At 36.2% G+C, this 27,020-nt stretch overlaps 3 protein-coding genes across 3 annotated transcripts in view; 1 reads left to right on the plus strand and 2 right to left on the minus strand.

The window, feature by feature from the left end:
• LOC139970693 (uncharacterized) overlaps positions 1-27,020 on the plus strand; it is a 243,417-nt gene that overhangs the window by 195,877 nt on the left and 20,520 nt on the right. The gene's annotated exons all lie outside the window — the stretch shown is intronic.
• On the minus strand, positions 270-10,053 carry LOC139970692 (uncharacterized). The gene is made up of 23 exons (XM_071976595.1): positions 9,920-10,053; positions 8,868-8,918; positions 8,354-8,431; positions 8,013-8,048; positions 7,755-7,823; positions 7,546-7,599; positions 7,337-7,396; positions 6,282-6,350; positions 6,020-6,067; positions 5,787-5,831; positions 5,568-5,606; positions 5,404-5,451; positions 5,061-5,114; positions 4,854-4,904; positions 4,510-4,563; positions 4,259-4,312; positions 3,888-3,941; positions 3,556-3,603; positions 3,207-3,257; positions 2,846-2,890; positions 2,458-2,505; positions 1,698-1,760; positions 270-1,261 (listed from the first exon to the last, which is right to left on the minus strand). The coding sequence occupies exons 1-23, from the start codon at positions 10,002-10,004 to the stop codon at positions 1,233-1,235; spliced, it is 1,233 nt and encodes a 410-aa protein (XP_071832696.1). The 5' UTR covers positions 10,005-10,053; the 3' UTR covers positions 270-1,232.
• Positions 17,442-26,948, minus strand: LOC139970691 (uncharacterized). The gene is made up of 23 exons (XM_071976594.1): positions 26,602-26,948; positions 25,575-25,625; positions 25,058-25,135; positions 24,726-24,761; positions 24,468-24,536; positions 24,255-24,308; positions 24,056-24,115; positions 22,899-22,967; positions 22,617-22,664; positions 22,375-22,419; positions 22,156-22,194; positions 21,993-22,040; positions 21,644-21,697; positions 21,425-21,475; positions 21,083-21,136; positions 20,820-20,873; positions 20,456-20,509; positions 20,122-20,169; positions 19,775-19,825; positions 19,410-19,454; positions 19,029-19,076; positions 18,203-18,265; positions 17,442-17,737 (listed from the first exon to the last, which is right to left on the minus strand). The coding sequence occupies exons 1-23, from the start codon at positions 26,789-26,791 to the stop codon at positions 17,709-17,711; spliced, it is 1,338 nt and encodes a 445-aa protein (XP_071832695.1). The 5' UTR covers positions 26,792-26,948; the 3' UTR covers positions 17,442-17,708.

Consider the following 27,020-nt stretch of genomic DNA (forward strand, 5'->3'; position numbering starts at 1 on the left):
AACCAATGAGAACATGTGAACTATAGAAACATTCTTTGTATTCCGTTTCAAGTCATGTTGGAGGATTAGAGATTACGTTCATCCCAAGAACTAACCGCCATGAAATGGAAGGAAAGCTAAAAGGGAAAGCATTCTTATAAGTAATTCCCTCTGAAAAAATACACTTTATACAATTATAACAGAGCTATATGCTGCTATGTCCTTTCTATGGATTTAAAACTAACGACATTAGACATTAGAAAAGGGAATGATACAACCTTGGCACACCTGTTTTTAATCTTTCAATCACATGAACTACGATTGGCAGAGGTCAGGCGAAGTTTCCCTCCTAACTAGTAGGGTATTCTCCCTAGCAGGGTATTCTCCCTACTTGCCTGCTGGATGTCCCTGCTCCCATTTTGCGTATGAGTGAGAGGATATAATTCTGTCTACAAGATCGATGAGTGGCTATATGCATATGCTTTCATGTGCGGTAATGAGCTGTGCTTTACTATGCCAAACGCACTACCTTTGTTCTTTTGATTTCGTCTTTAATTTTTGATGAATTTGCCTATAACACTTTGTTACATTTATTTATTGTTATTAAACATTTTAGATGGAGCAGGAGGAGGGATCGGGCCAGAAAGAGATGACGGAGGAGGTGTATGGGTAGAGACGTGCCCCGTGGTATTCATCTACTGTTAACGCAAAGGTCCAGGGAAATACCCCAAATGTCATTCACTTCTTGCGATGAAAAATGACAATATGAAATTGAAGTAACAGAACAACTTGTGTGGTTCTTTTTTAAACTTGAACACAAAATAAAGTATAGTCATTAATGAATGTTATGGGAGAATGTTGTCGTATTCACACAGGGAAGATTACTTGTGATTGTATGTGTATGTGTTTAATATGCCTAGATTCCACCCTTATCACAAAACACACAACGTAATAGAAAGAAGCGAAAGGAACGAGTTACGGATACAAACGATATATTTGACGATTACAACGAAACAAACACATCGCGAAACAAAGCATAGCTGAATATATCAATATGAGTGATAGGAAGTTAATGACGTCATGGTTAACAAGGAATCACATCCAGCCAGTGATCTGATGTAGTATGGATGGACACAGATCAAGCTTCTTCGACATCCAACCAGTGGATATGAGACTTTATACCGTTACTCAACACCACCCGACCCTTCACGTATCCGAGTCTCACCCCACCCCTACCCCAGGGGTAAATGTCATCAGCACTGCAGGTAAAGGTGACGATCATCTGTTATGAAATGAAGAAAAGAAGAATGACACCTCGAAAATAAACTGGGTAGAAGAAGTTCGTGTAACTATAAGGTCCATGAATAGTTCAGATTATTACTTATACTAGTTTGGAAAACTGTCTTTGCAATTGACGAAAAGTGACGAAAGAAAAAAAAACTGTTAGCAAACTGCTTATCCACTAAAGAACCTGTGTAAGAAAATGTGTCAAAGTAAAAGGCCCCGACGTTTCGATCCTTGTGAGAATTTACTAACATCACAACGAGAAGTATACAGTATATATACATGTTCTCTAAAATGCAAACTTACGTATACCGCGCAGTATTTTATACACCTGCAGTGATGTATTCCATGCAGTGATGAAATGTCATTTAATTGATATTTACACATTTTAATGATCTAATAATGTATATTGATATTGGAAATATGTATCATACCATTATTGAACACGTCGTCTCCTCTCCCTGCTGGGTAGGTTTGTTTGATGAAGAAAAAACCGTCTGTTGGTAAATAAGAGGATCGTCAATGTCAATATTAAAGTGGCTGTGAAAACGTAATCTCAAAAAGGTCAAAGGTCAATATGACTAGTTAAAATATCTATTCGTTGAAGAAATCTTATTCTGACGTTATTGCTTTACTTTACAGCAAAATATTTTATGGATAAAGAAAATAGTATATAACTTAGTGGCTTGCTCGGGTGGGGGTGGGTGGGTGGGTGGGATGGCCCCTTCCACCATCGTCAGTTGGAAAAAGCCACAGTAAGGGGATATCCGGTCGGAAAAAAATAATACCACTCCTCTGTGGCCACTGACGTCCTGAGGTGTAGAACCAGGGCCGCTTTTCAGACTTTTCAGACATATTCCTCAGACTGCATTATTTATTTTGTTGTCTGCACATTTAATACTTATTCGGGAGTCGGCTTCAAAGACCACAGGGCCACACCCTTCCTTTAAGAACCATTGATCCACCTCCATACATTCTACGGTCATGCCCCTAAGTAAATCAGTCTGGGCGAAATGACCCCCCCCCCCAATCTTTGAAATCATGTGCACGTGCTGACGTAGCTCAAGAAATAGCCATGATAAACGTGTGTAAAATAATCCTATATGGTATAGTCCAGTCAATAGTTAAACCTTTGTTTCAGAAAAATAATACTTATGGTAAATAAACGGAATCTTTTGAAGTAAATATTCAAACCTGATTGTCGTAGGTCTATCTCCTCAGCCTGGTATTCGTAACTTCCATCTGTAAAATAAATAAACACTTTAATAATTATTGCAAAGGCCAGACTGTTACCCCGAGTTGCTCCACAAACATTCATCAAACGGCGAAAATAAAGACGCATGCGTATACTTCTCATCAATAAATGTAAGAAAATACTCCCAAGTGTGATTGTATATAATTTTCATATCATTCGTAGGGAATTTTAATATTTCGATCGAACAACTTAAGAAAATTCAATGTTCGTGATGTTTCTGTCAATGTTTGTTACAATTATTGTTTTGTGTCATATGGATAATAATATTATGAATGTTTCTAACGGGGCTATACATATATAGTTCAATTGAGATGAGTAAATTATTACCATTTGTGGTCGTTTCCGACAAACTGTGGCTGTAGTAAGTATCATCTATAAACAAGAAAATACAAAATAAATTTATTTGTCTTCAATCGGCCTATGGCGGAGAACAAAGGAAACATCGTGAGATATTTATACGATATTTAAATTGTCAGGACTTGGCATTTAGAAAGGTTCTGCCTGCCCTTCCCCGAGAAAGTCATTACCCCCCCCCCCCCCTCCGAATATATACAATGAATGGCTACAGGGTTGCATTAGGAATGTTTTTTTTTTCGCTTTTAAGATGAATCCTTTAACGGTAACAGAGATACAAACCCCTACAGAAGAGTACCGTTTACGTACATTTGCATAATCGATTCATAATTACCTGTGCGGGTCAATTGGCCTGATGACGTTACTACACTGGATGAAACTCCATCTATATATAAGACAAGGATATGGTATTAGAAGGGCACTACTAAAAAGCAAATGAACAAAGCAACACCAACAACGTGTAATATAGCCTACTGTGATATCCCCTTGTACCATGATGGGATATACATCGGTAAAAGCGCGAAGGTATCATAAATTTATTGATCTATATTTGTAAATATTGAGAGATTCACGATCCTTAGAGTAATTGAATTTTTCGATATTAATTAATTATGATACGAATATTAACTGTAATTTACCAATAAATGGCTGAATCAATATTAGTTCTGATAAAAATCACTCACCAGTTGAGATTCGCTGATCCTGATATACTGTAGTTGTGACGTCATCATCTGGAAGTAAATACAAAAGGTTTAGAAGTAATTACTATATTTTGATACCTGTAAGCCTCGGGACAATATCTTTAATACAAAATGTTTGTTACTTCAAGTGATTTACATTTTCATATTTACCGTACCTGATAAGTAGGTACAAAAAAATATGAAATAATAGAAACAAGACTGTGAAAGGTTAAACTGGTTTTCTTGACATTTACTTTTTTTACTTTGAATTCGTAAATATTAGTTTACACAAGATAGCTTAGACATGAAGGTTAATGGTCTTTGCTATACCATACCTGATACAGTTTCCTCCGAGCCACTCTGAGTTTGGGTCTGACAGGATGTCCCGTCTGAGGATACAATATTTAAATCAAGTTCATTACAAAACTGCAACTTGTAAAACCTCTTTATTATGATCTGGTTCATGTGTTCTTATTTTTTTCCTTTACACGAAAACTGTTTGTAAAACATATAGTGCATATATTTTCGGTTAGTGTAGTAATAACAACAACATAAAGAACAGAGAAAGATCAAATAAGTTCAGTAAACGAGTTTCGAAGTTAAACTTGATTACTTATCTTTTAAAGTCTGTTAACTTTATGAAGAGCAGATCGTGTTAGGTTAAGATTCATTTCATTCATATTTTATATAAATAAATCCAACTCACCACTAACACTGGTCTGCAAACTGAATTGTTTGTTTGTTGTTGTTTGCTTTCCAGCTAAAACAAGAAGGGAAACAAATGATAAATTTGTAAATTATACTGTATGGCGTTCCATAAACTATAACAGTTAACAATGATGAATTGACAAGAGGAAGGTTATTCACGACATTATCAAAGGTATGTATTTCTTTCTATCGCTGTGCGATCGTATATCAATGCATGTATATCAATGACAGAGGTATATAGCTACTTACCTACTACAGTGTTATCAGTGATGTGGCTTAGCTCTTCCTTGCACATTCCAAAAACTGTGAACGAGGAGAGTAATTTACAACAAATTATGGAGTATTTAATAATTACAAATGTAACCGTATCGATATTATACTGCAGCAGTGTGTGTTACAACTTCCACGATTATGTTTTGTACAGTGATGAAGAGTAGGGTGGGTGGGCTGGTGGAGAGATGAGGAAATTTGCTAGACACATTATGTTAATGAGAAGCTAATTATGTCTTATGATTGTTTCAGATAATAAATTAATTAATAATTGGTTAAAATAATTAATAATTGGGTAAAATAATAGACAGTAGGTTACTCACCAGAGTAATCACACTGTTGTATGTCCTGTGTAAGGGTGATAGTTTGTCCGTCTATAATCAGAGAATATATTACGTCATAATATGACAGACTAATAGGATAACAAAGGTATTATTCATCTATAAGAATATTTGATGTGTAAGATAAGTTGTCATTTGATATTCATGGTTAATTATTATTATTATTATTTTATATTTGAATAAAAAAACCTTCGGTTTGAGTTGTTATTTTATTCGCCTTCAATTGGTATGAAGACACCCCATCTGTCAGAGAAAGGAAAGAGGAATCCATTAATATCGCTGAAACAATAAACTCACAGAAAAAGTCACAGTGTCGATGACTTTAAGGCTATATGTCTACTTGTTGTAAATAGTCAAGGAGTCGTAATAGCTCCAAGAAGTAATCCTTCCCACATCACTGTTTATCCCTTCTATACCTCCAGATGTTACAGTATATATTGAGCATAAGGTACCCCCACCCCCCCCCCGCCAAATGCATCTCCAGAGAGAAACACCTTAACACGGACATGTAACACAATATGACGGTACTTACCAGTCCAATAGTACATGTATTTGGTAGCTGTCTTAGTACCAGTTGGATCTGAAAGAAATATGAACAAGCATTTTGAAGTAACAATTTAAGGATTATGGGTTAGAATTTAAAATAAAAATCAATCAAAACCTCCTTGGTGTAAACAAACAATCTATTTTTCTCACCTGTTAGAGTTTCCTCGGTGTTTTGGATCTGATCAGGGCCTGCAAAGATTGTCAAATTATGTTATATTTGAAAACAGTCAAGAAGACTTTTATTACATAAATTCAGGTTTATTAGCTTCAGTAGAAATTATAGAAAGATTAATATTTAAATTTTTCAAATCAATTTAGTATTAACCTTTCTTGTGCACAATACGTAATTCAATTTCACTCTATACTCACCAGTTGCACTTTTGAAGGTATACTGGTAGTAAGTCAGGGTGTATCCTGAAAAATGAAAAATGTGACTTTTCTCGTCAAAATGTTTTACCTACTGATAAATATTTAATACGGGACTGCAGAGACTTCCCCAGGTGACCCCACCATACAGTGTTGAACAGGAAGATATGCCTAAATACTTTAATATAATGTAACCATATATTATAGCCTACCGACTACAGTGAGTGTTACTTTACCTTCACATCTCGTTGTTGTGGTCTGTTGAGTGTGTTGGCCCTGAATATCTGCAGCGTGAATAAAAATAAAGATTTTATAAAATAAACATCGATAGTTTGTTTTCTTCCCTTTTTCTTAGGTTTTACTTATTGGCGATGTCCTGGCATCAAGTTCTTTTTCTCAAGTTCCATGCAATGCAGTAGTAAATAAAAGCATATCGTTTATAATATACAAAAGTCACGAAAATGATGAAGTACTGAATGGAAACAAAATATATCTTACCAGACCAGCTAGAGGTAGTATCATCTTGTTGATGCATCTCGAATGCAGCTGGGGTCGTGTACTGCTCGACTACAAAATATATATATAATCAAGTTATGGTCTGACGAAAACATTAAATTGTAAATGGTTTTTATATGCAATATACTAATCACAAAAGAATTTCACAGTAAATTCAAACAGTCCAAAATAGACTGTAGAGATATTTTCGTCTATAGAAATATTTTAGTCTGAGAGATAATACAGTTAATCGAGGCAATGACTCGACTCATGATGACTTGCTGATTTTATGATGGAATGACTCGTGATACAGAACACGAATGTAAATAACCATATTCAGAACAAGAATGTAAGTTACCATATGCAGATCACGAATGTAAGTAACCATATTCAGATCACGAATGTAAGTAACCACATTCAGAACACGAATGTTAGTAACCCAATTCAGAACACGAATGTAAGTTACCATATGCAGATCACGAATGTAAGTAACCATATTTAGATCACGAATGTAAGTAACCACATTCAGAACACGAATGTTAGTAACCCAATTCAGAACACGAATGTAAGTTACCATATGCAGATCACGAATGTAAGTAGCCGTATTCAGAACACGAATGTTAGTAACCATATTCAGAACACGAATGTAAGTTACCATATGCAGATCACGAATGTAAGTAGCCGTATTCAGAACACGAATGTTAGTAACCATATTCAGAACACGCATGTAAGTAACCATATACAGATCACGAATGTAAGTAACCATATTTAGATCACGAATGTAAGTAACCACATTCAGAACACGAATGTTAGTAACCCAATTCAGAACACGAATGTAAGTTACCATATACAGATCACGAATGTAAGTAACCATATTCAGAACACGAATGTGAGTAACCACATTCAGATCACATGTCATGAAGGGTGTAGCGAGAGTGGATGAGGTGAGAGGGACGGTAACGAGGAGAGAGAGACTGTGAGTGTGTGTATGTGTGATCTGATACTACAGGCATTCAGTAAAGATAACAACAATGAAACCTTTCTTTAAAAAAACTCACCTCGAGGTAAATTAATGATCCCAAAGTAACCGCTTGGAATCAGTAACATTCTCTCAGGATCTAATGGAAAGATTAAGTACAAATTATAAAATATCGAATGATAAAAAAAAACGGGTAGTATGCCCAAAAGTGTTTGATGAGTTTTCGTACAATCTCGTTCGTTTTCAATATTTTGGGTAAACTGTACTACGTTATAAAGTTCAACTTACCGTTCTTGTGATCGAGAGGAACACATGAAGGAAGGCCTTGAATGAGGCGTTCTGCTGCAGTAAAGAAAGAAAAGAACAAACTGATATAAGCAACAATTAACAACTATTTCAAACCGTCATGATAAAACCAATTAAATGGTTTTGTGTTCATTTAAATAAAGTATATTGTTCGCATGTTTCTTTCAATACAAGAAGTCATAGTAACTCACCTTCAAGTTTTGCCAGCATAAAATCAGGATAAAGTCTTAGCTGGTCTTGCATCGTAAGATCAAGATAGCCTGAATGGGAGTAAAATGCTAATTAACAACAATATAGTTTATTGTAAAGTTTGAATTTAATATGTATGTGATCTTGTTTTATAAATGGTCATGAAACACAAATATTTTCTTATAAATGAGATACTTAACTATGTGCTTTAACGTGAAAATTAGTATTCATTTTGTAAGGGAAGAGATGATTACGCTTACTGTTAAAAAGATCTTCACGCATGCGCAGGGTTTGCTCTATCAAAAAAAAGAAGAGAGTTTCCATATATATGTGAAAGTGACATCATCTGAGCATTAATGTTATTAAGTGACACACACACGCATACACACAATAAAGAAAGCAAGCACGGAAGAAGTTAAAAACATCCATGAAAACTTGCCCGGTTCTTGCCCGATAAACCGTGAAAGGACGATGAATGGTTCGGATCTTTGTAATTAGAGGGCGGTAGCAAAATTACCAGTCGTCGGTCATGGAATTGTATATGAATGCTAAGTTATTGTAAAGTACTGTGGAAACTAGAAAAATAAACTTGGAGAAATACCTGATGGAAAGCAAAGCAGCGAAGAAACATTTTCTTCGGTGACGGGAAATTCCCGAGTGAAGGGTTTTCGTTTTAGATCTATGTAAAAAAAAAAAAAAAAAAAACAGTAATATTAACAATAACGATGATTAAACATTAGAACCGGAATACAGCAATATCACGTCACCATGTACCTTGGAGGGGTGGGGTGGGTGGAGGGGGGTTATGAGGGTGTATGGTCATTTCATCGTTACCTTACTCACTGTGGAAGGAAAAGCAAACCAGAGAATCACACCAGGAGAATGAATAACTATATACACATACCTCGATTTCTGATTTTTCCCCCTCTCCTTATCTTGCAGGCCCCCTGACCTGTAAGCCACCCTACCCCACCCATCACTTCCTGTCTAAATTATTACTGAAGGCACTGGTCAATATATGATGTTTTATTTATCTATTAAATGGATATATTAATCACGTGATATAAATGCTCGACCATAATTGGATGACGTAATGAATTTGGCCTACACCTTACCTTGAAACGGAGGACGGTACCCGTAACATCCTTCTGGGAGGATGTATTGAGCTGAGGATAAACGAAAGTTGATCTGACTTACTATAAATAATGAAATCAGTTTGTTTTAATGACTTGCCTTATATTTTGGTTACAATATGGAATCAGCAACATTGTATGCAGAGATCTGATATAAGTCTTGTTAGGCGTCACTATGGACGGAGTGTGTGCTGGGCTAATTGTTTTGTTTTGTTTAGTATACAAAGAAGAAACACTGTTGACTGAGATCAGTAATTCATGATACCAAGAAATATTGGACTCCTCAAGATTAAGGAAGGGATGCGGTGGGGTTAGAAGATAGAAAACTTGAAATGGAAGGGAGAGAGAAAGAGACCCAACCTACCTCACTGTCTAACGAACTGAATATAGGGGACTTTAATGAACGCTTTATAGAGCATTGAAAATTCAAATTATGATCGTTGGACAATCTTCTCTCAGTTATCTGCCTTCCCAATATTGACAATCGATGTTACATTCCCCTACTATAAAACACGTAGTTAATGAAATGCGTCGCGCACACAGTAACGGTGGCCTGGCCATCCAGGTCCCCACAGCACCTCACCCTTACCCCGCCGCTACACACCGTACCAAATTATGTGTTGCGATTGACCTATTAAGTGATGTCATGTTTTATCTGATTCATCTGATTGGATTGTTTATGAAGCAAACATAATATTTGACAATCCCGTTATATAGGTATACGTTTTATTCGGACTTACAGTTACTGTATAAAACACGGTAACAATAAAATCGTACACAAAATTAATATTATGGCGTATGTAATATCCTGTAGGAAATGTACTTACAATAGGGTTCATCAAATAGAACAAAGTTAAACTGATATTTAACATGTGAAAGGATGTCTAAATTGCACTAATTGTCCTATAAAGTTAGTATCATTTCTCAAACGAGATATTCCAAATAACTCGAGGACATCCCTTTGTATAGCGTTCCACATAAAATGACGAATTAAAATGGAACAAATAAACATATATTTGTTGGTCATAACTTACCTCGCCCATAGGCCAGGAATTTGGTGAACTTCCTTGCCATGTAAGAGGAAGCATAGTAGCTTGCCAGTGAGAATGTAAAGAACATCTTGAGAAATCGCACAATAGACTTATCTTCAACGAAGAGCAATTGCAATATAAACATTACATTACATATATACCTTATAATGTTTATCGTCGTTGTCCATGTCATTTCTGTGTGACGTCACATGTACTGTAACGCTCGCGCAATGATCACTCAGTGCGTTTCAACGAGTTACGCGCCAAGATCTGTTGTTGCGCTTCGAAACATATCTATTCTATACAGAGACTTTTTATAGCACATCGGTAACCGAATATGCGCACGTGTACGCGTAAGTGGGCTCCATCGCTAAGTGTGTACGGACGCACTGCAAGAAATCATACAGTAACAAACGTATGTATCCTCGGGCGTGTACTGACTTCACTGTTTGTGAAAGGTATAGAGTAATGGATCTAGCGCATCTTTGACACTATACCGTTATAGGCTACGCTGAAGGCGACCTATATGTCCTACGCTTTCGCAATGATCACGCAGTGTCCTTCGCGAGTTTTCCATTTCCACTATCTGTTCCCGGTTCAAATTAACCACAGGAACCAGATTCTTTTGACCTATTCAGAATTGCTTTGCAGAGTTGTTGAGCGGAGTCTTCCGTGGAATTGAATATTTTGCGAATTGTGAAATATATGCATGACACATTACTATGAGCTAACAGAGGCGGATAAAGGACGTGATGGGGGCCTTGAGAAGCCAACTTCCTAATAGAGGATACCCCCACTCCACTATCCCCTATACCTCCCCTCAAAAAATATTTGATGTCAAATGGTCAATTCTGAGGCATATGTAGACTATTAATTAGTTTGGTCTTAGTTTATTTTTTCTTCAAGCAGAAAACGATCAATAGATAAATTTCTTGCACACCAACTACCGATGATGACCTGGCATCGCAGAAATGATATTATTAGGCCTAGATGTATTATCTTAGACGGTAGAATTGTAATTAATTTCATAATCTTACCTCATTGTACATATACTCATGCAGTAACAGTTCCTCCCGGAATAACCGAGCCACCATCATTCCACCCGACATCCTTTGGAAGAGATGTTTCACACAAATTTCAGGATTTGTCATAAGAAACCGCAACATTTTCCGGGTTTCCGTCGATCTGACCCGACGTAAACTCATATATGGGGAGTGCTAACCACTCCCCACCCCTCCGCCATAGTTTTGCCAGCTCAAAGTCAGGGTAGAGTTTTAGCTGGTCTTGAGGCGAGAGATCAAGATAAACTAAGTATGGGAAAAGAGAACTATATATGTTTTCTTGGTTTGTAACGAACGTAAAAAGTTTGGATATTCAGTATCCATCAAGATAGCATCTAATTAGGAACAGAGAAGGTAATTAATAATATTATTGTTTACATTAAAGTTTGACTTATATAATATGTCATCTCTTTATTTATGTGCTGTTATTTAGTGCTGCTGCCAGATAATGGTACCGCTTGGAACCACATCGTGACCGAGTTTGCGTCCCTTTACCAAACAAACGTCATACAAAAACATAACTGGATCTATCCACTAACAAGTAACGATTTGTCAACGGATTGAATATATAGTCTTCTATTTTTCTCATTTGGAACCCATAAAAGGGGTTTTCTTATATAATCGTATATATTTTACTGCAAATAATAATAATGGATGCAAATGCGCCTCACATGCGCCTCACATACGTACCTCAAGTAGGAGAATATTAATGTCATGTGCTTAATGTCTTTTCGTCGTTATATAGTAATTAATTGAATGCTAGAAACGTGTTACCGGAAGCTGGTTAAAACGCTAAACGCTCAATGTTAATTCTGGACTGCTCACATAGCGTAAACATCTTGTCGTACAGGTTTCAGTAATATGAAAGCAAACTGCACCACTTGAATGGCATTAATCTCTCTCTATTGTTATCAACTTGTTTTGAATGAGGAAGATGTGGTTCGTCAATGAGTATCGATAAAGTTCATTAGTGTGTTACGTGTTGGACATAACGGGGACTACTTGGTATTCCATTAATGGCAGTTTTCTTCATCTGTTCATTGTTCATCAGAATGTAGTCCATTGACTTGTAAAACAATTAGAATAATGAACAGGGAATCGGGTAACATTCTTCCGAGATCAAACTAGTTTTATCCTGAGACGTGTACAACGAACAGATAGACCGAAGAGTTGAAGAAATCCCCGAAGATCATGTGCAGTATATGTTCCCTTCCGAGGGGAATGGTTATACAAACCTGACGATGATCACACAGTCACAGTCTCGATGCAAAGGGACTGGGGTTGAGAGCAGATCAGACGTTCGGTAGTTTGGTTTTCTTGCCCAGGTTCTTTCCTGAGTGACTTTTCTTAAAAAGCATCCCCGGTAATCAATCACGGGAGAATGATCGGCAACTACATTTTGTTGTAACTCGATAACTCACTTAAATAATTAAATAATAAATAAGGTAGAATTTGAGTCTTGATATGTTATAATACAAAGAAAACAGACAACTTCGAGTCCAATAATGTTTCTGTAGCTATTCCATTATTTTTCAAGATATGTATCGTTAAATATACTTAATTTCTTGAATATTCGTTTAGGCTAAATACTTGATGGTGACGTCGGCTCCTCACTGCAGTTCTTATAGTTAATGTTAATCCGTTGTTTTTTAGGTCAGCCAGAATATGTTCGTTAAACTTCATATAAGCAACAGAGCACCCTTGGATGGCATTCGACATCATTTGTCCTTAACAAATTAGTAATACATTATAAACATGTCATTTGAAACCATATCATCTTAATTTCTCCCATTGAGTTGTGTAGTGCAACCGACGGAGGAACTAGTCTGATGGGCTGTGTAATTAACTAATTAAATGGTCCAGTCACTCTAACTAGTGAACCTCAACTGTTTAAAGGGTCATTCAAAAGAACAAACAAAAAAATAAGTAAATGTGCTACACAACCCTAGCTAGACCGAGAGCAGTGGTTTTTAACGTTCCACGGCATATCAAAGTTAATTTTGTTGCTGAAGTTATCAAAACACAATACGGGGTATTTTTTGTGTGAATCTCAAACAAAGTTCTTAAGAATCACTCAGTTTCCGAAACTACCTACTATCCGGTATGAGAATTTGCTACAACACTGTTGCTTATAATGGGACCATATTGAAACTGGTATACTTTGATTTTCTTGCAAAAGTGATGTAGATTGAATTCTATATATATTAAATATTTGGTCTTATGGCCTTGCCGGCTTGTAAGTCTCTAGTATTGCAACGAATATAATGCTTGTTTTGGTGTAGGTTGTTTAAATCTTTACCAACACATTTATGTCAAACAATGAGTTTAATTAAGTTTCTGCAAACCCCTGTGAACCGCATGACTGTTTGAATGTTTTGCTTGGCTTACCAAAAATAACCCATTACAATAAAATACATTCCACCTTCAGAGTGACAAGAAAAAAATACGGCTTTTAAGGAATTCGATGGCGCTAGTTTGAAACAGGGTGTTTTTTAATATAAAATAATTATATGGCGCTTAAAGGCATCCGTAGATTTACTTTTCAGGAGAATAGCGCCTCATCGGGCCACGTATTCAGTGGACGGTGGCTGCAAGCATGCCGGTCGCAGAGATGTCACCACCTCTGGCCAAAGGCAAGGATTCACGCACGCCACCTAGTACGCTTCTGGTCGATTTGACCGACCTTCTGCGCATCCTCCCGGGTTCTTTTGCGACAACAAGGGAGACATGGTACGGGATCCTAGGCCACAAAAAAGCACCATGCCACAGCCTGAGGTATTATCGCCAGAGGCCTGTCTTGAACCCTAGCCACGATTTACACGACCGACAAGGAATGAGTCTTTCGTCACCCTCTTAACAGCATCGGCCACCACATCAGCTAGTTATTTATATGGTTGAATTAATATATCAAGACTTCAGCGTCGACTACTGAAATAGAAAAAGAAATTTGAAACGTGTATTAGCAGCCATCGATGGAGTCGAACTCAGTTCATCAGGTTACCAGTCCACTGCTCTACCCAATGAACCATTTGACGAGTTAACTTTCAACGAGCTTAAATTGGTGTTGTTGGTTGGATACAATCTATTGGTAACAGTGAACGACACTGCCTTCAACGAAATCTCTATTCATCCTGTTTTACTCTCATTAGAACAACGGATCTGAATATCTTTATTAACAAGAAGCTCACGCTCCAGTGTTTTTGTTTACATTGCAGCATGAATGTCGCTTCCTTTCAAGACTTAAATGTACAATAGGCTTATGCCCGATATACCGATGACTTCGAAGCAAGCAGTAAAAGAAAAACGGATTCCGTGAAATCTTCTTATTCACAAAAGGTTGCTTAAGATTAGGCTTGCAAGAGAGTTCTTGCTGTAAGTTGTCTCCCTTTACAACTATATTTTACGTAGACGATCATGAACTTGGATTAAGCCTGAAATTTCAACAAACAATGCCTATTCACATTTCAAGACCTTTTTGAATAAGGAATGGACAATACTTATTAAGTCAAACACGTTTATACATGTACGTTATATACATGTGACTAATCTTATTTAGGGATCTGAATGGCTGGAAATAGCACGGTAATTCGAAACCCGAGACAGAATTCATAGGGTTTTGAGTTTATGCATGTAGATTTGGGAAATACGGGGATCGGGAATTCGTCTAGAATACAAGTGACTAGATGTGTTTATTGAACCTCTGAAACTGCGGTAGTTGCGTGTAAAGCCGCCCCCCCCCCCCCAAGTGTGTGTACAAAATATTAGAATCTTCTTAATAAATATCAAATTTTGATCCATTATCAGCCAAAAATGTTCACAATTGTTGCATTTTGAAAGAGTGAATGGTAATGAGGAAGGGACGATGTCGAGCACGGGGTTTGGATGTTTTTATAGCTTTTATATGTGCAATACAAGTCAACACTCTGATATGGTCGACTCTATCAGCAGCTAAAATCTCTATAAAGCATAAGTTATAGGAGGCAATAGCAACCCTTTAAAGGTCGTAGCTACTCTCCCTTCACCGCCGCCCCCCCCCCCTTCTCATTTCATTTGCCGATATGTTACTGAACCCTGAAAAATTGTATCTCAGATCAGATCTCTTTAACAAAGAAATAAACGAGCGGAATAAAATTAAGTTTCCTCCTCCTATTGATTTGAAAAAAGGTATTTGCGTCACCTCTCATAGAGTGTTGGTTTGAAATAATTGACATAATTCATCCAGAACTCTGTCTTAATTTATTATTTGTCTTTCATCCAGAACTCTGTTTTACTCTGTTTAACAAAATATGTTGTATCATTGAAATAGGCTTGACATGACAAAAATCATGTTAAGCATGAAAGGTATAAACGAAGCTAGTTAAATTGGTTAACTTTAGTGCGTAACCATGGTATCGTCTTGTATTAGGATCTGATATTGCCATTGGGTAACAAGCTGTTTTGTCACGCTCAATTCATACGGTTTGAGGCAAATATATCTTATCATCAAAAACATGCAAAATTGGGTGGGACCATCATATTTAATTAGACTATGGGCCAACTGAATCCCCCCCCCCCCTAACTAACTTTAAATTCATCACCTGACCCACATTTATTCATGCAACAAATTTAATCTTTAAAAAAAAAGAACATCATGTAAGAAAGTATTGTAAGTGTTGTAAGTGTCAAAAGGAAGGAAGAACCAATGAGAACTATAGAAACATTCTTTGTATTCCGTTTCAAGTCATGGAGGATTAGATATTACGTTGATCCCAAGAACTAACCGCCATGAAATGGAAGGAGAGCTAAAAGGGAAAGCATTCTTATAAGAAATTCCCTCTGAAACAAAACACACTTTATACAATTATAACAGAGCTATATGCTGCTTTATCCTTTCTATGGATTTAAAGCTAACGACATTAGACATTAGAAAAGGGAATGATACAACAGTGGCAAATCTGTTTTTAATCTTTCAATCACATGAACTACGATTGGCAGAGGTCAGGCGAAGTTTCCCTCCTCACTATTAGGGGATTCTCCCTAGCAGGAAATTCTCCCTGCTTGCCTGTTGGATTTCCCTGTTCCCATTTTGCGTATGAGTGAAATTCTGTCTACAAGATCGATGAGTGGCTTTATGTGAAATTGTAAAGTCAAGTCAATTTTTTCATGTTATTTACCAATTATTCAAATTTACTTTCTTTTATGTCTGTTCCCATTTATTTGTGTTTGTATATTCTCTTGTCGTGGAATGTAGCAAATCAGTAGCCTATCAGTTGACACAGCTGAATTAAATCATGAGAACTGTAAGATATATACTATAAGTATATAACCCATATTGAGGAGAAAAAACAAAAGATGTTGTGTCAGTGAAATAGGCGTGGCATGACAAATATCAGGTTTAAGCGAAAATTGGTATATGTCGATTTAAATCGGTATAGGTTAATTTAAGCTGCTGGAAACTGGTATAAGTCGAAGGAAATTGGTATATGTCGATTTAAATCGGTAAAAGTTGATTCCCCATGATTTGAGACTAATGGCCCGCCATACGAGTAACTGAATAATAACGCTACGAAATGACCACAATGACGTGTTCCTTATGTATAAACTACTATAAGCAATTTAGAGTAAACTGCAAGGTATCCTTTGTGAAGCTGGACTGGAAAGGTTATCATTTTTTTTTTAAATTAATCAAAATTATTAAATATGCATAAGTGAATTGTAAATGCTAACTGGGCTCTAGAATTAATGGACGCGGAGAACGACAATATTCTGTATATACCAGTCTGCACTTCGCTAGCGTAAACTTGTAATAGAAGTAATAACAGTAAGGCTGTGGCGCGAAATGTGATATGTTTACTACCATTGCAATAGTTTACCTACGATTCTTAGGGAAGCCAATGCCAGCCCCCCCCCCCCCACGCCGTTATTTCCTTATCCCTTGGTTATCTAACGTGTAAATAAACAGAAAAGAACCGATGCTTTAATGTGCGGTAATGAGCTGTGCTTCACTATGCCAAAAGCACCTTTGTTCTTTTGATTTCGTCTTTAATTTTTGATTGAATTTTGCCTATAACACTTTGTTATGTTTATTTATTGTTATTATTTTTTAGATGGAGCGGGGGGTGGGGGGGGGGGGTCGGGCCACAAGGAGATAGAGGGGGAGGTGTATGGGTAGAGACGTGCCCTGTAGTCACCATCTTCTTGGTAACGCAAAATCCAGGGAAATCCACAAAATTTCATTCACTTCGTGCGATGTCAAATATCAACATGAGATTGAAGTCACAGAACAGCTTGTGTGATTCCTTTTTAAACTTGAACACAAAATAAAGTATAGTCATTCAATGAATGTTATGAGAGAATGTTGTCGTATTCACACAGGGAAGATTACTTGTGATTGTATATGTGTGTTTTATATGCCTAGATTCCACCCTTGTCATAAAACACACAACGTAATAGAAAGAAACGAAAGAACGAGTTACGGATACAAACGATATATTTGACGATTACAACGAAACAAACACATTGCGAAACAAAGCATAGCTGAATATATCAACATGAGTGAAAGGAAGTTGATGACGTCATGGTTACCAAGGTATCACATCCGGTCAGTGATCTGATGTGGTATGGATAGACACAGAACAAGCTATTTCGACATCCAACCAGTGGATATGAGACTTTATATACTGTTACTCAACACCACCCGACCCTTCACGTATTCGAGTCTCACCCCACCCCTACCCCGGGGGTAAATGTCATCAGCACTGCAGGTAAAGGTGACGATCATCTGTTATGAAATGAAGAAAAGAAGAATGATACCTCAAAAATAAATTGGGCCGAAGAAGTTCGTGTAACTATACGATTACTTATAATTATATGGAATGTAAAATAAAGAAGTATTTACAGTTAAGGTCCGCATTAGGGACTCGTCCCTCATAACAAAGCTGCCTTTGCAATTGACGAAAAGTGACGAAAGAAAAAAACGAAAAAAAAATCGAAAAAAAGGTTATCCACTAAAGAGCCTTTGTAAGAGAATGTGTAAAAGTAGGAGGGCCTGAGATTTCAATCCTAGCGAAAATTTACTAACATTGCACTATATATACATGTTCTATATAATGCACTCTTACATAAACCACACAGTATTATAAACGTGTGATGTATTCCATTCAGCGATAAAAAATGTCACTAAATTGATATTTACTCATTTTAATTATTTAATAATGTATATTGATAATGTAAACATGTATCATACCATTATTGAACACGTCGTCTCCTTTCCCTGCTGGGTAGGTTTGTTTGATGAAGAAAAAACCGTCTGTTGGTAAATAAGAGGATGGTCAATGTCATAATAAAAGTGGCTGTTAAAATGTAATCTCAGAAAGGTGAAAGTTCAATATGACTAGTTAAAATCTATATTCATTTAAGAAACCTTGTTCTGACGTTATTGCTTTACTTTACTACAAAATATTTTATAGATAAAGAAAATAGTATATAACTCAGTGGCATGCCCGGGGGGGGGTTGGGACGGCCCCTTCCTCTATAGTCAGTGGGAGAAAGCCACAGTACGGGGATATTCTGTCGGAAAAGAGTAACACCACTCCTCTGAGCCGGCTGGCGTCCTGAGGTGTAGAACCGAGGGTATGGGGTGAACGGGCAGCTTTTCAGACTCACTCAGAGATTCAAATGTACTCTATAGCACAAAACTTGCGTGTGATCGAAATTATAGATATAATTTATAGTCTAAATATACCTCAGAATCCATCAATTATTTTGACGTCTGAACATTTAATACTTATTCGGGAGTCGGCTTCAAAGATCACATGGCCACATCCCTTCCTTTAGGAGCCATTGATCCGCCTCTCTACGTAAATCAGTCTGGGCAAATTAAGCAATTAACCCCCCCCCCTCCCCACCCCAACTTTGAAATCCTGTGCACGTCTGCTGATGTAGCTCAAGAAATAGCCATGTCAAACGTGTGTTAAATATTCTTGTCAGGGTCCAGTCAATAGTTAAACCTTTGGTACAGAATAACTTACTTATTTTAAATAAATGGAATCTTTTGAAGCAAATAAACAAACCTGATTGTCGTAGGTCTATCTCTTCAGCCTGGTATTCGTAACTTCCATCTGTAAGAAAAATAAACAATTTCAAATTTTTACCACAAGTTGCGCCATTAATATTCAATCAAACGGCGAATATAAAGACGCATGCGTATAACTAAATGTAAGAAAATACTTCCAAGTATGATTGTATATAATTTTCATATAATTCTTATATCTCGATAACATACTTCGTAGGGAATTTTAATATTTCGATCGAAAGTCTAAGAAAATTCATTCTTCGTAATGTGTCTGTCGAAATTTGTTACAATTATTGTTTTGTGTAATATTGATAATATGTTATGAATGGCTAAGCATCGCTATACACATATCGCTCAATTGAGATGAGTAAATTATTACCATTCGTAGTCGTTTCCGACAAACTGTGGCTGTAGTAAGTATCATCTATAAACAAGAAAATACAAAATAAATTTATTTGTCTTCAATCGGGCTATAATTGAGAACAAAGGAAGGAAACATCGTGAGATATAAACACAATATTTAAATTGTCAGGACTTGGCCTTTAGAAAGGTTCTGCCTGCCCCTCCCCTAGGAGGGCTTTGCCCCCCCCCCCACCCGAAAATATACAACGAAACACTGCAGGATTGCATTAGAATTTTTTGTTCGCTTTTTAGATGAACCCTTTAATGTAATAGAGATACAAACTCCTATTTAAGAGAAAAGAGTACCGTTGACGTACATTTGCATAATCGATTCATAATTACCTGTGTGGGTCGATTGGCTTGATGACGTCACTACACTGGATGAAACTCCATCTATATATAAGACAAGGATATGGTATTAGAAGGGCACTACTAAAAAGCAAATGAACAAAGCAACACCAACAACGTATAATATAGCCTACTGTGATATCCCCTTGACCATGATGGGATATATATCGGTAAAAGCGCGAAGGTATCATAATTTTATTGATCTATATTTATAAATATTAGAAATTCACGATCCTCAGAGTAACATCATTTTTCGATATTAATTAATTATGATACGAACATTTACTGTAATATATCACTAAATGACTGAATCAATATTATTTCTGATTGAAATCACTCACCAGTTGAGATTCGCTGATCCTGATATACTGTAGTTGTGACGTCATCATCTGGAAGTAAATACAAAGGTTTAGAAGTAATTATTATATTTTGATACCTGTAAGCCTCGGGACACAGTCTTTAATACAAAATGTTTGTTACTTCATGTGGTCTACATTTTTTCATTTACCGTACTTGATACAGTAGGTACATAACAATATAAAATAATAGAAACAAGAGTGTGAAAGGTTAAATTGGTTTTCTTGACATTTACATTTTTACTTTATTAATTTCGTAAATACTAGTTTACACAAGATAGCTTAGAAATGAAGGTAAATGGTCTTAACTAAACCATACCTGATACAGTTTCCTCCGAGCCACTCTGAGTTTGACTCTGACATGATGTCCCGTCTGAGGATACAATATGTAAATCAAGTTAATTACAAAACTCCAACTTGTTTAAACAAAACTTTACTGTCATCCGGTTCATGTGTTCTTATTTGTATTCTTTACATGACAACTGTTTGTAGCAGCAATTTAATTCCAAACTATGGTAATATAACAACATAAAGAACAAAGAAAGATAAAATAAGTTCAATAAACGAGTTTCGCAGAGAAACTTGATTATTTATCTTTTCAAGTCTGTTAACTTTATGAAGAGCAGATCGTGTTAGGCTAAGATTCATTTCATTCATATTTTATATAAATAAATCCAACTCACCACTAACACTGGTCTGCAAACTGAATTGTTTGTTTATTGTTGTTTGCTTTCCAGCTAAAATAAGAAGGGAACAAAATAATAAATTTGTAAATTATACTGGGTGGGTGGCGTTCCATAAACTATAACAGCCAACAATGATGAATTGAAAAGAGGAAAGTTATATAAGTATTCACGACATTATCAAAGGTATGGATTTCTTTCTATCGCTTTGCGATCGTATATCAATGCATGTATATCAATGACAGAGGTATATAGCTACTTACCTACTACAGTGTTATCAGTGATGTGGCTTAGCTCTTCTTTGCCAATCCCAAAAACTGTGAATGAAGAGAACAATTTGAAAAAATATGGATTATTTAATAATTAAAAATGTAACCGTATCGATATTATACTGAAGCAGTGTGCGTTACAACTTCCACGATTATGTTTGTACAGTAATGAAGAGTAGGGTGGGTGGACTGGTGGAAAGATGAGGAAATTTGCTAGACACATTATTATGTTGATGAGAAGCTAATTATGTCTTATGGCTGTTTCAGATAATAAACTAATTAGTTATTGGGTAAAATAATAAATGATATTAAAATAATGGACAGTAGGTTACTCACCAGAGTAATCACACTGTTGAATGTCCTGTGTATGGCTGATAGTTTGTCCGTCTGTAAACACAGAATATATTATGTAACATCATAATATGACAGACTAATAGGCAAAACAAAGGTATTATTAATGTATAAAAAATATTTGATATATAAGACAAATTGTAATTGATATTCATGGTTCCCTATCATTATTATTATTATTATTATATATTTGAAATAACAAACCTTCGGTATGAGTTGTTATCTTATTCGCCTTCAGTTGGTATGAAGACACCCCATCTGTCAGAGAAAGGAGAGAGGAATCCATTAATATCGCTGAAACAATAAACTCACAGAAAAAGTCACAGTGTCGATGACTTTCAGGGTATATGCCTACTTGTTGTAATTAGCCAAGGAGGCGTAATAGCTCTAAGAAGTAATCCTTCACACACCACTCTTTATCCCTTCTATACCTCCAGATGTTACAGTATATATTGAGCATAAGGTAGCCCCCCTCCCCTCCTCCCCCAAATGAATCTCCAAAGAGATGGAAACACATTGGCAATGACATGTGACACAATATAGCGACACTTACCAGTCCAATAGTACATGTATTTGGTAGCTGTCTTGGTACCGGTTGGATCTGAAAGAAATATGAAGAAGCAGTTTGAAGTAAGAATTTAAAAATTATGGGCTAGAATTTAAAATAAAAATCAATAAAAACTCCTTGATGTAAACAAGTTATCTATTTTTCTCACCTGTTAGAGTTCCCTCGGTGTTTTGGATCTGATCAGGACCTGCAAAGAGTGACAAATTATGTTATATTTGAAAGACTTTTATTACATTAATCTAAGGTTTATTACCTTGAGTATAAATTATAGAAAGAAATGAAAGATTACTATTTAAAAATTTTAAAATCAATTGAATATTAACTTTTCTTGCGCACATTACGTAATTCATTTTCACTCAATACTCACCAGTTGAACTTTTGAAGGTATACTGGTAGTAAGTCAGGGTGTAACCTGAAAAAGGAAAAATGTGACTTTTCTCGTCAAAATGTTTTACCTACCGATAAATATTTAGTACGGGACTGCAAAGACTTCCCCAAGTTACCCCCTCCCCCACACCATACGGTGTTGAAAAAGAAGATATACCTAAATGCTGCAATATAATGTAACCATATATTATAGCCTACCGACTACAGTGAGTGTTATTTTACCTTCACATCTCGTTTTTGTGGTCTGTTGAGTGTGTTGGCCCTGAATATCTGCAGCGTGAATAAAAATTGGGAAAGATTTTATAAAATAAACTTAAACATTTATGTCATCGATAGTTTGTTTTCTTCCCTTTTTCTTAGGTTTTACTTATTGGCGATGTACTGTGCACCAAGTTCTTTTTCTCAAGTTCCATGCAATGCAGTAGTGACTAAAAGCATTTCGTTTATAATATACAAAAGTCACGAAAATGATGAAGTACTGAATGGAAACAAAATATATCTTACCAGACCAGGTAGAGGTAGTATCATCTTGTTGATGCTTCTCGAAGGCAGCAGGGGTCGTGTACTGCTCGACTACAAAATAAAATATATAATCAAGTGATAGTCTGACGAAAACAATTAAATTGAAAATGGGTTTATATTCGGTATCTTTAGTATACTTATCACAAAAGAATTTCACATGAAATTCAAACAGTCCAAATTATTTAAGTCTGTAGAGATATTTTAGTCTGAGAGATCATACAGTGAATCGAGGCAATAACTCGACTCACGATGTCTTGCCGATTTTATGATGGAATGACTCGTGATACAGATCACGAATGTAAGTAACTATATTCAGAACACGAATGTAAGTAACCATATTCAGAACACGAATGTAAGTAACCATATACAGATCACGAATGTAAGTAACCATATACAGATCACGAATGTAAGTAACCATATACAGATCACGAATGTAAGTAACCATATTTAGATCAGGAATGTAAGTAACCTTATTTAGATCAGGAATGTAAGTAACCTTATTTAGATCACGAATGTAAGTAACCATATACAGATCACGAATGTAAGTAACCATATTCAGAACACGAATGTAAGTAACCATATTCAGAACACGAATGTAAGTAACCATATACAGAACACGAATGTAAGTAACCATATTCAGAACACGAATGTAAGTAACCATATTCAGAACACGAATGTAAGTAACCATATACAGAACAAGAATGTAAGTAACCATATACAGATCACGAATGTAAGTAACCATATTGCGATCACGAATGTAAGTAACCATATTCAGAACACGAATGTAAGTAACCACATACAGAACAAGAATGTAAGTAACCATATACAGATCACGAATGTAAGTAACCACATACAGAACAAGAATGTAAGTAACCATATACATATCACGAATGCAAGTAACCATATACATATCACGAATGTAAGTAACCATATCAGATTGAGAGGTCTGCATTCTGATATTTTCTATTCGGCAGTGAAGTGAATAAAAGGGGGAATGGGTGGATGTCATGAAGGGTGGATGAGGTGAGAGGGACGGTAACGAGAAGAGAGAGACTGTGAGTGTGTGTATGTGTGTTCTGATACTACAGGCATTCAGTAAAGATAACAACAAGGAAACCTTTCTTTAAAAAAAAACTCACCTCGAGGTAAATTAATGATCCCAAAGTAACCGTTTGGAATCAGTAACATTCTCTCGGGATCTAAAGGAAAGATTAAGTACAAAATATGAAATATCGAATGATAAAATGTATGCTCAATAGTGTTTAATGAGTTTTACGTACAATCTCGTTCGTCTTCAATATTTAGGTTATACTGTATTACGTATAAAGTTCGACTTACCGGTTTTGTGATCGAGAGGAACACACGAAGGAAGGCCTTGAATGAGGCGTTCTGCTGCAGTAAAGAAAGAAAAGAACAAACTGATATAAGCAACAATTAACAACTATTTCAAACCGTCATGATAAAACCAATTAATTAAATGGTTTTGTGTTCATTTAAATAAAGTATATTGTTCGCATGTTTCTTTCAATACAAGAAGTCATAGTAACTCACCTTCAAGTTTTGCCAGCATAAAATCAGGATAAAGTCTTAGCTGGTCTTGCATCGTAAGATCAAGATAGCCTGAATGGGAGTAAAATGCTAATTAACAACATTATAGTTTAATGTAAAGTTTGAATTTAATATGTATGTAATCTTGTTTTATGAATGGTCAGCGAACAAAAATATTTTTTAATAAATGAGATACTTGACTATGTGCCCTAACGTGAAAATCAGTATTCATTATGTAAAGGAAAAGATGATTACACTTACTGTTAAAAAGATCTTCACGCATGCGCAGGGTTTGCTCTAAAAAAAGAAAAGAGAGTATACATATATAAGTGAAAGTGACATCATCTGAACATTAATGTTATTAAGTGACACACACACGCATACACACAAAAAGAAAGCAAGCACAGAAGAAGTTTAAAAAATCCATGGAAACTTAAAATTATTTATGAAGTTCTGAAGGACGATGCATGGTTTGGATGTTTGTAATTAGAGGGCGGTAGCAAAATAAACAGCCGTCGTTCATGGAATTGTATCTGCATGCTGAGTTATTGTAAAGTACTGTGGAAACTAGAAAAATAAACTTTGAGAAATACCTGATGGAAAGCAAAGAAGCGAAGAAACATTTTCTTCGGTGACGGGAAATTCCCGAGTGAAGGGTTTCCGTTGTAGATCTATATAGATGAAAACAGTAATAATAACAAGAACGATGCTTTAACTACATGGCTTCACTTAGAATCGGAATACAGGACTATCACGTCGCCATGTACCTTGGAGGAGTTGGGTGGGTGGAGGGGGGTTATGAGAGTGTATGGTCGTCTCATCGTTACCTAACTCACCGTGGAAGGTAAAGCAAACCACACAATCATACCAGGAGAATGATTAACTATATTCACATACCTCGATTCTCGAAGATTTCCACTAGTTACCCCCAAGCCCTGACCTGTAAGCTATCATAGGATCCCCCCATCCATCCCTTCCAATCCAAAATATAGTTGGTTGCACTAGGTCAATATATTATATTCTATTCCTCTATTTAATTGATCTATTAATCACGTGATATAAATGCTCGCCCATAATTGGATGACGTAATGAATTTGGCCTACACCTTACCTTGTAACGGAGGACGGTACCCATAACATCCTTCTGGGAGGATGTATTGAGCTGAAGATAAACGAACATTTATGTGACTTACTGTAAAGAATGAATTCATTGACTTGCATTAAATTTGGGATAGTCTATGAAATCAGAAACATTGTATGCAGATTTAAGTCTTTTCAGGCGTCACTATGGACGGTGTGTGTGCTGGGCTAACTTTTTATTTTTGTTAGTATATAAAGAAGAAACACCGTTGACTGAGATCAGTAATTCATGTTACCAAGACATATTGGACTCCTCAAGAGTAAGGATAGGGTGGGGTGGGGTGGGCGGGGAGATGAACACTTGAATTGGAAATGAAAACGAGAGAGAGACCAAAACAACCTCCCTTTAAAACGAACTGGATTTGTGGAACTTTTACGAACGCTTTATAGAGCATTGAAAATGCAAATTATGATCGTTGGGTAATCTTCTCTCAGTTATCTGCCTTCCCAATATTGACAATCGATGTTACATTCACCTACTATAAAACACGTAGTTAATGAAATACGTCACGTACACAGTAACGGTGGCCTGGCCATCTAGGCCCCAACAGCACTTCACCCTTACTCCATCCCTACACACCGTACCAAATTATGTGTTGAAATTGGCCTATAAAGTGATGTCATGTTTTATCTGATTGGATTGTTTATGAAGCAAACATAACATTTGACAATCCCGTTATATAGGTATACGCTTTATTCGGACTTACAGTTACCGTATAAAATACGTTAACAATAAAATCTTACACACAATTAATATTATTGGCGTATGTATTATCCTGAAGGAATTGTAAACACAAAGGGTTCCTCAAATTGAACAAAATTAAAATGATGTTTAACATGTGAGATGATATCTCAATTGGGCTAATTGTCCTATAAAGTATCATTTCTCAATACGAGAAATTCCAAATAACTCGAGGACATCCCTTTGCATAGCGTTCCACATAAAATGACGCCTTAAAAGGGAACAAATAAACGTATATTTGTTGGTCATAACTTACCTCGCCCATGGGCCAGGAATTTGGTGAACTTCTTAGCCATGTAAGAGGAAGCATAGTAGCTTGCCAGTGAAAATGTAAAGAACATCTTGAGAAATCGCACAATAGACTTATCTTCAACGAAAAGCAATTGCAATATAAACATTACATAACATATATACCTTATAATGTTTATCGTCGTTGTCCATGTCATTTCTGTGTGACGTCACATGTAACGTAACGCTCGCGCAATGATCACGCAGTTACGCTCCGAGATCTGTTGTTGCGCTTTGGCCCATATATATACTACACAGAGACCTGTTATAGCGCCTCGGTAACCGAATATGCGCACGTTTACGCGCAAGTGGGCTCCATCGTATGTACGAACACTATGCAAGAAATCGTAAGGCCAGAACTTGTGTAGGCTTGTGCGTGTACTAACT

Source organism: Apostichopus japonicus, chromosome 8, assembly GCF_037975245.1.
Source record: "Apostichopus japonicus isolate 1M-3 chromosome 8, ASM3797524v1, whole genome shotgun sequence".
NCBI classification, from domain to species: Eukaryota; Metazoa; Echinodermata; class Holothuroidea; order Aspidochirotida; family Stichopodidae; genus Apostichopus; species Apostichopus japonicus.

Coding starts and splice junctions, on each gene's coding strand:
- LOC139970691 (XM_071976594.1), bottom strand. CDS start 26,791: ATGACATGGACAACGACGATAAACATTATAAGGTATATATGTTATGTA. Junction 20,510..20,819: donor TTTGCAGACCAGTGTTAGTG/GTGAGTTGGATT, acceptor TTGTATCCTCAG/ACGGGACATCATGTCAGAGT. Junction 17,738..18,202: donor AGACGACGTGTTCAATAATG/GTATGATACATG, acceptor ATTTCATAACAG/ATGATCGTCACCTTTACCTG.
- LOC139970692 (XM_071976595.1), bottom strand. CDS start 10,004: ATGTTCTTTACATTCTCACTGGCAAGCTACTATGCTTCCTCTTACATG. Junction 8,432..8,867: donor GTACCGTCCTCCGTTTCAAG/GTAAGGTGTAGG, acceptor TTTTTTACATAG/ATCTAAAACGAAAACCCTTC. Junction 6,351..7,336: donor GATCATTAATTTACCTCGAG/GTGAGTTTTTTT, acceptor TATATTTTGTAG/TCGAGCAGTACACGACCCCA.